At 36.3% G+C, this 13,902-nt stretch overlaps 1 protein-coding gene across 1 annotated transcript in view; it reads right to left on the bottom strand.

The window, feature by feature from the left end:
* LOC107746012 (receptor-type tyrosine-protein phosphatase delta-like) overlaps positions 1-13,902 on the bottom strand; it is a 70,845-nt gene that overhangs the window by 35,303 nt on the left and 21,640 nt on the right. The window contains exons 5-10 of the mRNA XM_016560047.1: positions 9,571-9,708; positions 7,267-7,412; positions 6,901-7,042; positions 4,969-5,154; positions 3,308-3,316; positions 1,544-1,561 (exon numbers count right to left, since the gene is read on the bottom strand). Of these exons, the coding sequence (XP_016415533.1) occupies positions 1,544-1,561; positions 3,308-3,316; positions 4,969-5,154; positions 6,901-7,042; positions 7,267-7,412; positions 9,571-9,658 (589 nt within the window). The 5' untranslated portion in view covers positions 9,659-9,708. The remainder of the gene's footprint in view (positions 1-1,543; positions 1,562-3,307; positions 3,317-4,968; positions 5,155-6,900; positions 7,043-7,266; positions 7,413-9,570; positions 9,709-13,902) is intronic.

Raw genomic sequence — 13,902 nt, 5'->3', positions numbered from 1 at the left:
TTTAAAGAATTTGCCACTGACGATTCAAACGCTTGTTTTTTGGGCAGTGTAGAGTATCACTTGTTGTTTGTCATTTCTCCGATCACAAATGCAGACATAGTTTTATGTTACGCTCCGGTCGGAAAGGGCATCACAGTGTGGTGTGTGTTTTTTTAACCTTAAACCGCATAAACACATTTCATTACACCAAATACACAAAATAATGTTCTTTTTAGCAGCATCATATGACCCCTTTAAGCAATGATGCAACCATTCAAGACGGGAGGGGAACAAAACTAAAAGTTGATTTTCCTGGCTTTTAGTCCACGGCTATTAGCTTCATATGTAATATACACACATTTAAAATGTATAGCCTTCAGGGACAACAGACCAAAAACTATAGATGACTCTCCAATTTTTATCCAATAATATGCTCTAGAATGTTTTAGGGATGAGCATTTCGATATGTCCTGCTCAAGCTTCCTGTTTCAAAGAGTAATACATCACCACAAGAAAGAAAACTGCAATAGACAGTAGCTATGTTTCCATCACCCTGTTTTAATGCGCATTTTGAAGTATCGCATGAGAAACGAGTGATGGAAACGGCAAATTTCGAAAAGAAATCCCTTAATCCGCAAAAAAGTTTTTACGTTCGCTTGAGGTGGTTTTTGACTCTTGGGTTAATGCGAATAATGGGAGATAGAAACGCATTTTGCGAATAAATCCCGCATGAGCATTCAAAAAAGTCATGTGACTTTGTGCTATGGGACAGCATAACCTGACTAACCAGCGGACCGATTTAGATGCACAGCATCTGAAATGTTGTCATGGTCATTCTGAAGTGCCCGAGCAAAGTCGTCAAAGTATTTCTGGATAACCGCCTCATAGAACAATCTACCACGAGTGCATTCCCAAACAGCTGGCATTCACCTCCGAAAGCAAGACCATGCGGTTATTGTGTTTCGTCTGCTCACTCAAAGTGCAAGTAATTTATTATATTTGAGAATTATTATATTCAGTGGCTTCTCTGACTTTTCTTAGTGATATTTAGTGGCAGTTTATCAGGAAGTGATGATTTTGTTCTCTCTGACTCGTTGGATGGAAACAGTGCTTTTGTTCGCTAATGTTTTATGCGATATTCCAATTTTGTGCATAAGTTAAATTCGCAACTTTGGATGGAAACCCGTCTAGTGTCATGGGGTCTTTACAAATCTGCCACTGAAAAAAAAAAACATATTGAAAAACCACTAAAGTAAATCCTCTTTCATTTTTAGTAGATATTTCAAATGATTTTTATCAGCTCACATAATTAAATGTCTATTTGATTTAAATTTACCATGAAAATAACACATTCAGATAAGATCTGTGCAAAGGTGTCGTAGTTTTATCATGGCGACAGAACCCAAACATTAATCATGATAAACACAGTCTCTGAAAATGACACGGTTAGTCAAACAGAGAGAAAGAGAGAGAGAGAGAGAGAGAGGGGAAGGGGAAGAGGAAGAAAGAAAGAAAGAGAGCGATAAGGTGTGGAGAGATGTGGTGGGTTGCTTTAGTCTCTTACCTCGGATAGGTGTACCCCCTGGATGTGTGAGAATGAAAGCAGATGGGAGATTAAAGAGAAGACGAGTTAGTGCAGTGAGGGAGAATGACAAAAAGACAGAGTGACAGAGAGAGAGAGCAAAAAGAAAGAAAACAGAAAGATAGAGGGATAAAAAAAGAAACAGCAAAAAGAAAGAGTGCAAGAAAGAGAAAGAGGGGAGGAGGGAGACTCTTCATGTCTTAAGTGCAAAGTGTATGTTGACTTTTTATGAGATGACAGAAGAGGTTGTCTTAACCGAAAAGAACTTACAATTTTCCGTAATTTAGCATGTTTTTAAAATATTGATGATTAAAAAAAGTTCACATTTTTATATTATTTAAAAATATATATATTTTCAAATATAATCAAAAACTGTTAAAAATGTACAAAAATGCTTTAAATTAATTTCAGTTTTCACAAATATAAGGCATCTGGTCTATTGCATATCCCTGTTTCAGAAACCATTTTTAACCATTCCCACACTAAACGATATGGAAGCCCGTTTCTGCCACTGAATAAAAAATAAAAAAGTTAAATGCAACTTTTTACCTCACAATTCTGACTTTTTTCTCAGAACTGCATAATATAAACTCTCACAAATGCGAGAAATATAGACTCTCAATTCTGACTTCTTTTCTCAGAATTGGGAGATATAAACTCACAATTGTGAGTTATAAAGTCCAATTTTAATTTTGAGGGGAAAAAGACTATTTTCTTACAATGCGAGTTTATATCTCGCAATTGCAAGAAAAAAGTCAGAATTGTGAGATAAAAAAGTCAAAATCACCTTTTTTAAATTTTTTATTCAGTGGCATAAAAAACATTCCATAAAAAAGGCAAATAAGGATTAGAATTAGAAATAAAGAAAAAAGGGGGAAACGTTTTACAGCACCCCTGTGAAATCTAATGAATGGTTTCAGAGCAAAACAACCGATTGCAAATGCAGTGCAGTTGAATAATTCATGATATATTGTTTATTAAACTAGATGACCAGATTACAAGACCGAAGAGTGGAATAAAAAGCCAAGAATCTGCTACTAATAAAGCTCTTAAAGATGCTGGGATATCAGTGCCACATTTAAAATACCAAGTGTTATACCAACAGAGAGAATACAACCGACAAAACATGACAGTGACAGATAGCGATTATTTGTAGCCCAACCTCTGGATGACACCACCGTTTTCTAAAAAAATAGTTCATAAAACCAGTGCAATAGAGAAAATATCTTTGAAAAATTGGAAAGAACACAGAGACTTAAGACAGGCAGACTCAAGCCCAGAGAGAGAGAGGAAAGCCCAAAAAGGCCACGGTTTTGGGTGAGAAGCCACTGTAACATTCAGCATTGGGACATTCAAACCTATCTAGGCAACAAAGTGAAAGAGAGAAAGAGAAAGAGAGAGATCTGAAAGAGTGAGGGGGTAGTGATGCAGGAAATCCAATGCCGAGGGCAGTGAGCGTTTGGAGAAGTTAAAGAGTGAGCCAGTGAAGGAGAAAACATAAGTGAGAGTGGGAGCGAGAGGCTCAGTACCACATGTTAGAGGTAAGGAGGACTGTCTACTGTACGTGACTGCTGTGTGTGAACACACTACTGTATGTGCTGACTATGTGTGTGGAGAGAGGGTGACTGTACTGTTAGGGGAAATACAATATATAGATATATCATGCGCTTTACCAATAACGACATGTTTGTTTGTTTTGTGCTTGGACGTGTGAGTGTGTGTTGTGCCTCAGGATAACACACTTACCAAATGACTCTGTAGATTAAAACACAGAAAGAGAGACAGCACATTTATCACTTAAGGTTCTCGCACAGCAAAAACAGTGTGTGTGAGAAAGGATTTAAGGCTACGGGATTTCTTTAAAGATGCACTCTAAGAGGTTTTGTGTGTACGTTTGCGGCATTGGAATTGTTGGCTGTTATGGTGTGTTTCATTGCTTGCTTGGACAATTGATTTTTCCCACTGCTATGATTTGTCTTGTGTATGTATATTGTATTATCTCCTTTTCCTTGTTTTGTTTACTTTGTACTTTTATTATTATGTTTAAGTCTAAAGTATATAGCAATGCACAATATAAACTATATACACATGTTCAAAAGTTTGGGGTGTTTTTTTTAAATGTTTTTGAAAGTGTCTCATGCTTACCAAAACTGCATTTGCTCAAAAACACAGTAATAATGTGAAATATTATTACATATTAAAATAACTGTTTTCTATTTTAATGCATTTTAAAATGTATTTTATTCCTGTGATGCAAAACTGAGTTTTCAGCATCATTACTCCAGTCTTCAGTGTCACATGATCCTTCAGAAAACATTCTAATATGCTGATTTGCTGCTCAAGAAACATTTCTGATTATTATCAAAGACAAAAATATTAGAGTTGCTTAATATTTTTGTAGAAACGGTAATACTTTTTTCAGGATTCTTTGATGAATAGAAAGTTCAAAGAAATGGCATTTATTTGAAATAAAAATGTTTTGTAATATATAAACGTCTTTGTCACTTTTGATCAATTTAATGCATCCCTGCTGAATAAAAGTATTCATTTCTTTCAAAAAATAAAATAAATAAATAAAAATCTTACTGACCCCAAACTTTTTAAACAAAAGTGTACAGTACATCAATACCACATCAATTATCCTACGCTATTAGATTTTCTTTTTAATTCAATCCAATATCAGTATTGGTTGATATTAGATATTTATGTATGAATGCTTATTTTTTTTAGCATTCATATTACCTCTGCTTTCATCTAACTCTCACTTCAAGTTAATCTTTAAAATCACTTAATTTAATAACACTGTTCAATGTAATCTCTAACAAATCAAAATGAATATCCATTTTAACAGTGTATATTATAATGTTATTATTTGTAAATTCAAACAAAATAGTATAACATTTTAATATTGGGTACTACAACATGAAAATAATTATTACCATAACGGTATGAATTTCAATATTGGTGCATCCCTAATGAATCATGTAAATGAAGTAAACATATTATCATATTATTATTATTATTAATTTATTTATTATTGCTCTTTTGTTGATTTTGATGGCTTCCATTGTCCTCATTTGTAAGTCGCTTTGGATAAAAGCGTCTGCTAAATTACTAAATGTAATGTAATTATTATCATTAATATTTGTAGCTTGTTGCAAGCATAAGCAAAACTCAGCTGGTCATGTGATCTCAACACGACATGCTCCATGTAGAACGAAACATTTTTTTAAGCTGCTGATATGACTCTTCATCTCATGTCAGTGTACATTGTTTAAAACATATATGTAAAATGTATATATAAAATGTACTATTTCTACTTTTTTAATGAGCTAAATTTGCTAAGTGCACCTTTAAACAAATGAGGAGAATAAAAGCACAGAGAGTGTGTAAATGAGCACACACACCTGAGCGTAGCTGTTTGATCCGCCCGTGAGTGTGTGTATCTATGGGGAGGAAATCTTTAAACCAGGTGATCTCAGGGTCAGGTGTTCCGCTGGCAGCACACAGCATGGTAGCGGTGCGAGAACGCTCCACCACCTTCAGCTGAGGGCCCATATCTATAGACGGGAAACCAGCGGGAAGCTGGTCCTCTGAAATAAACAAATACAAACACAAACACACATTACACTCACACCTCAGCCTTCAATGGAGGGCTTCAATCTTTACAAGGTGAAGGTGATCTTATGCAGATGTTATGCAAAATAGCACACTTTTTTCAGTCTTCATTCGTTAAGGATCTATTCTTGTAGTGCCTAAAGGTACTATTAAAAATAATTAAAAAATAACAAGGGATGCACAATATATCTAAGACTATTTTTAATGTTACAAAAAATACTCTTTAAAAAAATAAAAATAAAAAATTATATATATATATATATATATATACAGTGGGTACGGAATCTTCTTGTCTGTCTCTCCTCACTCTTCTTGTCTGTCTCACCTCACTCTTCTTGTCTGTCTCACCTCACTCTTCTTGTCTGTCTCACCTCACTCTTCTTGTCTGTCTCACCTCACTCTTCTTGTCTGTCTCACCTCACTCTTCTTGTCTGTCTCACCTCACTCTTCTTGTCAGTCAGTTGGACTCACTCTCCTCACTGGATAAATGAAATCTGATCTGTGATGCGACTGTCCTTCGGCACGCTGCATTGAGCAGCCGCGTTCAGTTTTTAATTGTAGTGTCTGTTCTTTTACTGAACTAAATGATTTTTATTACTATAAAAAATCTAAACGATGGTGGGGGTCAGTGCCGCGGTGGGCATGTGACGTAACCGGTGTTGCGGATTAACACCGGTATCACCGTTAGCACCGTCTATTGCAGCAAGCCTAATTACGATATATATAAATTTAATTATTAACACACTTTATTAACCATGTAATGTTATTACTGTTACATTTTGTTTTCTGAAATCAGAAATTATGAAATACATCACAGTTATCTTATTCTATAGACAGGTTTTGTTTTAAACGGTAAGAAATAAAAAATATTCAAATGTAAATTATTAAAAATAAAAAATATATAAAATATGATCAATTTATTACAAAGTAAATATTCTTCACATAATATTTAAATATTTATAATAATATTTTAAAATATGTAAAAAAAAAAATAATAATAACAGTACACTGAGAACATAAAAGCCAGTTGTTAGAAAGTAATATGCATTTAAAAGATGCTTAATATTTTTAATTGGTCTTTATACAAAAAATTATACAGCTATCATTATATTTTAGGAATGGGGTTTGGTGATCATCATATTTTGGGGTCTTTGGCATTAAAAAGTAAAAAAAAAAAGGTAACACTTTAGTATAGGGACCAATTCTCACTATTAACAAGTTATTAGCATGCCTATTATTAACATATTGGCTGTTTATTAGTACATATTCTGCATGACCATATTTTACACCCCTAATCCTATCCAATACCTAAACTTAACAACTACCTTACTAACTATTAATAAGCAAATTAGCAGTTTATTGAGGCAAAAGTCATAGTTAATGGTTTGTTAATAGCAGAATTGGACCTTAAAATAAAGTGTGACCAAAAAAAAATTTTTATACATAATATCCACAAAATTACCCCAAAATCAACACAGAAAATGATTAAAACTCTGTAGATTCAGAGATTCAGCGTGGGCCTATACTTGTATATTCACCATTATATTGCTTATTGGTCACTGCATGAAAACAATTATCTTCTAATTGGTATTTCCCAGAAATTCTGTCAGTGCATCTCTAAAAATAATAGTAGAGATGTCGTGTATCAAGCAAGCTTCACACACATGCACTTCAGAAGACCAAGCAAAAGCAAAGACGCTTCCAGTCAGGTCTGTACCTACCGCGGAGAACGCTGAGCCGTGTGGAGGCACTGATCTCTCCTGCTTCATTAGATGCCACACATTCATACACAGCCTCATCACGGGGGGTCCGCAGCGGCTGCACTCGCAACACGGACCCTGAACCATCCTCAAACTCTATCACCTACACACACACACAGAGAGAAATGTGTTGGTAACTCCCTGAATAGCTTGTGTGTCTTTATAGACCATGTGTATGGCATCCTTTGAGCCAGGGCAAATGTGTGAAGTTACAGGAAATGTACGAATCTCACTTTAGTAGTGTTACAACCTTGTATCGCTGCTTGCAGCTAATGTGTAAGCAAGCTGTCTGTACGGTTTGTGTTTGTGCAATTGAGATGTGTTTACCTCGAATCTCTGGTTGGTGACTTTTTTGCCTTTTCTGCTCCACGTGATTCTAGGCGGCGGATCTCCTGTGGCTTGACATACGAAGGAGGCCACGCCCCCCTGAACACCTATCTGATCAACGGGGGTCCGAGTGAACTGAGGAGGAGCTGCAGAGGAAGACAGAGATTTATAAAAGTGAAGTGACGTGTGGTCAAGTATGGTGACCCATACTCGGAATTTGTGCTCTGCATTTAACCCATCCAAGTGCACACACACAGTAGTGAACACACACACACCGTGAACATATTGCTGCGGTGCCCGGGGAGCAGTTGGGGGTTCGGTGCCTTGCTCAAGGGTCTTACCTCAGTCGTGGTATTGAAGGTGGAAGAGAGCGCTGCTTATTCACTCCCCCCACTGACAAGTCCTACCGGACCTGAGACTCGAACCCACAACCTTCGGGTTACAAGTCCAACTCTCTAACCATTAGAGGTGACCAATAATTAACTACGACTGGGTCAATGAAAGCATTGGGGCAGAATTTTCTTGAAGATGGAGAAACTCTCCTTTACTATTTAGAATCTCCATAATGAACAACAATAAATGCATCTATGCATCTTGAAGTTATACTTCTCACATAGAGTAGTTTAACTGAAAGGTTACAGGCAGGGTTTAAAATGAACAAGCACCAGATGCACTAAATATCTGGTGTATTTATATATAATAAGTTTACTTCACATACATCATGACAGTTAAGCCGATAATTATTTTCATGCTGTGGCCAAAATTAAAATTCTAAAATTAAAAAATTAAAAAAACGAAATAAAATTAAGTACTAAGTAATGCATTTCCTAAAGCTTTATGGGCCAATTGGCAAGAAATGTTTACCTGCATTTAGCACTTAATATTTTTTAAATAAAATAAAGTAAAGTAAAGTAAAGTAAAGTAAAGTAAAATAAAATAAAATGTACTTGCCAATTAGCCCATATAGTTTTAGGAACTAAAACTTTAACTGCAATATTAAATGCAGTACTAAATACTACATTTTATTTGATTTTGTTTATGATACCAGCAAAAATCATGGTAAGAAACATTTATTTTCTCAATAAACCAATCACTGGCAGGAGGGCAAATGATAGGGTCTGTAACTTAACATCTTGTGCCATAAGTGCTGTGCTTTTCAAGATGCAATGTCAAGTTAAAACCAATTCAGCTTTTACAAACACATCACGAGACCCTTGCATTCTATGCAATTCCATTCCTTTCACCCTTCCCTCCTGTATTTTTCAACGCAATAACAAATCATGTGTGAACACCCCTTTAAAAGAAAGGCATGTCTTAAAATAAGTACCACATTTTCATCCCTTGCTAAAAATGACAATAAACCTGTCTTTAAAATCATAAAACTTTTTTAAAGTCAGGCTGTGACTTCACGTGTGCATTATAATGTGCATTTCAGTTCATACGAAAGACGGAGTGAATTAACTGCAGATAAGCGGTGTGATTGATGCAGTCTGCAGTGGTTGCTAATCCACTCGATCTAAGGATGACTTCACATTAATCTGCCCAGCAGCTCTAAACTAATGGCATGTGTAACTAACCAAAGGCTCAGCTCAGGTTCAAACAGAACAATGAAGTGAGTGCGTGGGTGAATGTTCGTGTCATCACCCCAGATGATGTGCGATGAAATGACTTCATCTTCACTTTGCATGCTTTAATCTACATAGGCGCAGATAATGTTTACATAAGAAAGCCTTTGATTGCAATTACTGTTACATTTTTTTTAAATACAATTACAAAGACCAAATAGAGACCAATAAAATGATTAATCATGATCATAAAATAACTTCATAAATAATAAATCTATTTAATAAATTATTATTAATTGAAATAATTTTTTCTACATTTAAATTCTTAACAACTAGAACTCTTTCCTCTTCTACTAGAGAATAACATAATGCCCATCTGATTATCTTCTTTAATGCTTTACCGTGCATCAAATGAAAGATAAAAATCCATGTATTAAATGTTGACGTCATTTCTTTACGTAGTCAGAGTTGTCTTGTAAACACTGATCCGGACATTTGGTGCAGTGAAAGAATCAAACGCAGCATTATAATCCCTCCAACTGGTGACGATGCACGATGAAATTACTTAGCATGTTCTGAAACCTTATTTTTTAATTACATACTACATTGTAAGCTGCATTAAAGTGTGCCTTTATCCTTTGCGCTGGTTTCACGGATTTCACGAAAAGAGCCAGCAATTATTCTGAGTTTCAGAGGATTCTGCCTGTGTTTTATGCATGTTTGAAGTCTGTGTACTCACTTTGCGCATGTGCCAGCTGGAGCACGCTCAGTAGAATCAGTAGTACCAGCTGGTAGGCGCTTCTGTAGATCATGTGACCTCTGGCCATCCTCTCATTGGCTTATCTGTGGATCACCAAGCTGTAAGTGCACTCATAACCTAAAGTAAACATGTAAACAAGCAAACATATCTGTCAGTCACGTGTGTAGGCCGCAGCACGACATGAATTGATTGCATTAATCAATTAGTACTCCATGTGACTTTCTCTGAGGATCGGATCACAAATCACTGAGTGGTCAATCAATTCATGAACATATCATTTAACAGAGCCTTCACAGACAGAGAGTAGTCGAGCTTGCATTAAAGGAATAGTTCACCCAAAAATAAATCAAGTACAAATTCTAATGTTGTTCCAAACTGAACAGAGGACTGTTGAGCACCAAAACATAAGTAAATAAAAGAAACAAATAAACATGCATAAATAAAGCAGCATAAAAGAAGTCCATATGATCCGTGATAATGAATATTCAAAGTCTTCTGAAGCCATACAACTTGTTGAAACTCTTGCTGTAATTGTGACTGACATCAAAACTGGCACCATGCGTCTCATTTTTTAATGTATAAATGTTGTTTTATGGTGCAGACTGCTTTTACACCTTTATTTTTATTATTCTACATACTTCCAATTGGACAGAAGACTCCTCTGTGGTCTGTTCCGGCTCAAAGTCTTAAATCAATGCCCCGGGAGGCAGACTTTGTGCGAAAAATAGAAGTCAATTTATTGATTACATTTAGTTTCGCTAGCAGTATAAGTACTCTATCTTCAAATACTCAAAATAAGTCAAAGTACAACTATTAAAAACAATTTAAATCCAGGCAATATCAGCGATGGCTCTTCAGGTGATCATGAAACAGCATTTGATGTCACTGTCGTCGTCACGGATATTTAAAGATAAATTAGTGACCTCCCCATATGGGAGACTTTAAAAAGGCCTGTTTTATAAGTTCTCCCCTGCATTTGGCGAGCTCCACTCCTCTCGACTGCATCACTTTTCATCCACACAACAGACTTCCTGCATACTACTTATAAAGTTGCTCTAATACGTGTTTTCTTCTCTGCTTTGAGCATAAATATGTCATCTCAAAATCAGCCTTGTACAGCCACTTCTGCAAACACAAATAACTCTGCAATGCTCTCCAGCCTAACACTCACAGTACTACTGAGTGAATACTATGAACATCATACAAATATTATATTCACACAAATAAAATACATGTGCAACAGTTACATCATTGCCCATATAAGGCCTTTCCAGGGAATAAACAAAATAATAAACCATCATACATAATATATCAGCTAACTACGTTGAAACAATGAGGCAGGGTAATTGTATTCTTATGCATATTATACAACAATGTAAATGACACTAACAGCTGCACCAGAGGGAAAGATTTTTAAATAATCACTCTCTTATTCACAGAAAACTATCGTATGGCTTCAGAATATTTTAAGTATAATGCAAAACTATGTGTGGATTAATTTTATAGTTCTGCAAAACATCTCCTCTGTTTTACCAGAAAAAAGAAAAGAAAACCACCATTCAAAAGTTTGGGGTCAATAAATGTTTTTGAAAGCAATAATACTTTTATTCAGCAAAAATGCATTAAATTGATCAAAAGTGACAGTAAATACATTTATACAATAGATTGCATAAATGCATTGCATTTCTGTTCAGCAGAGAATCCTGAAAAAAAATGTCTTACAGTTTCCACAAAAATATTAAGCAGAACAGCTCTTTTCAATGCTGATAATAATAATAAGAAAAAAAAGGTTTCTTAAAGACACAAATCAGTATTAGACTGATACTAAGTACTGGCTGAAGTACTGGCTGCTGAAAATTCAACTTTGCATCACAGGAATACATAACATTTGACAATATTTTACCATACAAACCAATATATTGCAGTAGAATTTCACAGTATTAATGCAGCCTTGGTGAGCAAATGAGACTTCTTCCAAAAACATTTTAAAAATCTTACAGAACCCAAACCTTTTAACGGTACTGTACGTGTTTGGAATGGCATGAATAAATAATTTTCATCTAATCATTTAATTTACTTCAGAATATTGTCGGTTATTGTATTAGTACTAAACATTGCGATAAACTGTCACAATATCACTTTGGACTATGATTCAGTTTGCACATTTTGCCTGTTGTGTTGGTTGTCATGGTTATTGGTTTGATTTTGCCCTTTAGTTCAGGTGTGTGTCATTAATTATCCTTGTTTGCACATGTACTTAAGTTGCTCTGTTTCTGTTCATTGTGGTGGGTTCTTGTCTGCATTAGTTGTGTCACAGCTGTTTTCTTTATGTGGATTACTTGCCTGTGGATTTATTAAAGACTGTCTTCATCGTGTTCGTTCTACAGCCCTGCTGCGTGATAAACGTTACAACAATCTGCCATTACACACACTTTACAGCTGTCAGCTGAGTTAGCGAAAAAGTTTTATGAGGGGAAAGTTCAAAAAAGGAAAAGCTGACAGTAGGACGAACAAAAACCGATAACAACTGTCCTGGTTATAGCAAACGTGGGAAGAAAAATCATTTAAAAGTTATACAGAGTTCAGATTATAACTGTAAAACTTTAAGTATAAAAACAGCATGGAATATATGATAATTTGAGACAGCTCCTAAAGGCCTCTCTCTCCAGCAGGCTGGAAAACTTTACCGTAAACTCAATAATTATAACATTCAGCCCATAAATGTATAATGTATCTTACTTCTGCAAATATAACGAAGAGAATGAGAGAGAGAGAAAGGGAGAGGGAGAAAGAGTTGGGTGGGCAGTTGAACTGCACTAAGTAAAAGTTGCATTAAATATGGATGCTGTGCATGGGAGATTGCCACAGATGGGGGGGCGTGTTGGGAATCGCTATGGTAACTCTGCCCCCACGAGCACCATGCTTGTCACATCACATCACATCATTAAGAGAGAGAGTGGTTGCAGACCCCCTCATCCGTGCTGCCTCCCCCGTGTCCTATCCATATTTAATTCCTCCACTGCTCTCTGAGGCTTCCTTCACTTTTACAGCACTGAGAGAGAGAAAAGACCACACGTGTCACTTCCTGCAAAGAATCATGATGATGTAGGAAACGGGGAACGGCGGCACGTACAAACCCCAAATGTATGCGTATTTCCACATGTGTCCTGCGGAGGAAATGGGTCAGTCTGATCTCTGACTCATGTAAAACTGAAGCCCTTCAAACCCCTAAACCTACACACACACACACACCATCTGCCTCATTTGGAAAACACTCCACAGCAGCTTTACACAATCCCTAATACACATTATTATCAGGAAAATACGTAGATGTGCACAAGGCATACGCAGACGCAAAAATACACTGAGTATATCCACTAAAATACGTTACATCTAAAGCCCTATATTCACACGGGATTAGTATTATCTGGGGACCTTGTTGGATTTTGAAATTACCCCCCCACATCTGAATTCCGTGTGGTGCATTCGCACGGGATAAGCGAAGCCTGTGATTTTACTCGAATTGACTGACTTATCTCCCAGATACCCGGATGTCAAGGCTTTGAGAGTCCCGTTTATGGTCCAGATGGATTTTTTAAAAATAAACTAATATAGTTTTGTGCGCTGTGTCATTTACATTTCACCAGGTTAAAATAATATATCAAGCTCTGTGCTTGATTTATTTGTAACACATTAACCTCAAAACCTTTTCAGCTTTCTCTTTCTGCAAATTGTATGAGCGATATGATGACAGCACCCAAAATACTATCAAACACTCCAACGCAGCTCCATTCTTCGCGGAAGATGGATAAAAAGGCGCACAGCAAACAAAAACCTCGAAAAATGATATACAGCCTGCCAAATGCTGGCCGAATCATCAAGAGATGCCGATTCGCACGGGACTAATATTATCACAGGACCTCGGTGTTCGGCGAAATATGGTAGGTCATTTGCGGGGGAATTTTTACTTTACAAATTACAGACATGGCCGATTCGCACGGGATTAAGATCACAGACAACCTCCGCAATTATTACAAATGACTGGAGGTCACCAGGTAATACTAATCCCGTGTGAATAGGGCTAAAGTCAAAGTCTACTTTATTGTCAATTCTGCCACATGTACAGCATATACATACAGAGAATTGAAATTGCGTTACTCTCAGACCCTTGGTGCATATAGTTAACACTTAACACTAACAGTAGACATAATACAGATTACAGGGGGGTCATAATACATAATACATAATACAGGGGGGTCAGAGCTCAGAGGTGCGTAGGGCAAAAGGGAGGAGGGGAGGGGGGGGCAAGGT

This window comes from Sinocyclocheilus rhinocerous, unplaced genomic scaffold (assembly GCF_001515625.1).
Source record: "Sinocyclocheilus rhinocerous isolate Xijiao unplaced genomic scaffold, SAMN03320098_v1.1 scaffold288, whole genome shotgun sequence".
In the NCBI taxonomy this organism is placed as follows: Eukaryota; Metazoa; Chordata; class Actinopteri; order Cypriniformes; family Cyprinidae; genus Sinocyclocheilus; species Sinocyclocheilus rhinocerous.
The sequence above is the reverse complement of the archived record's forward strand: the minus strand, read 5'-3'. Positions and strand labels throughout refer to the sequence as shown.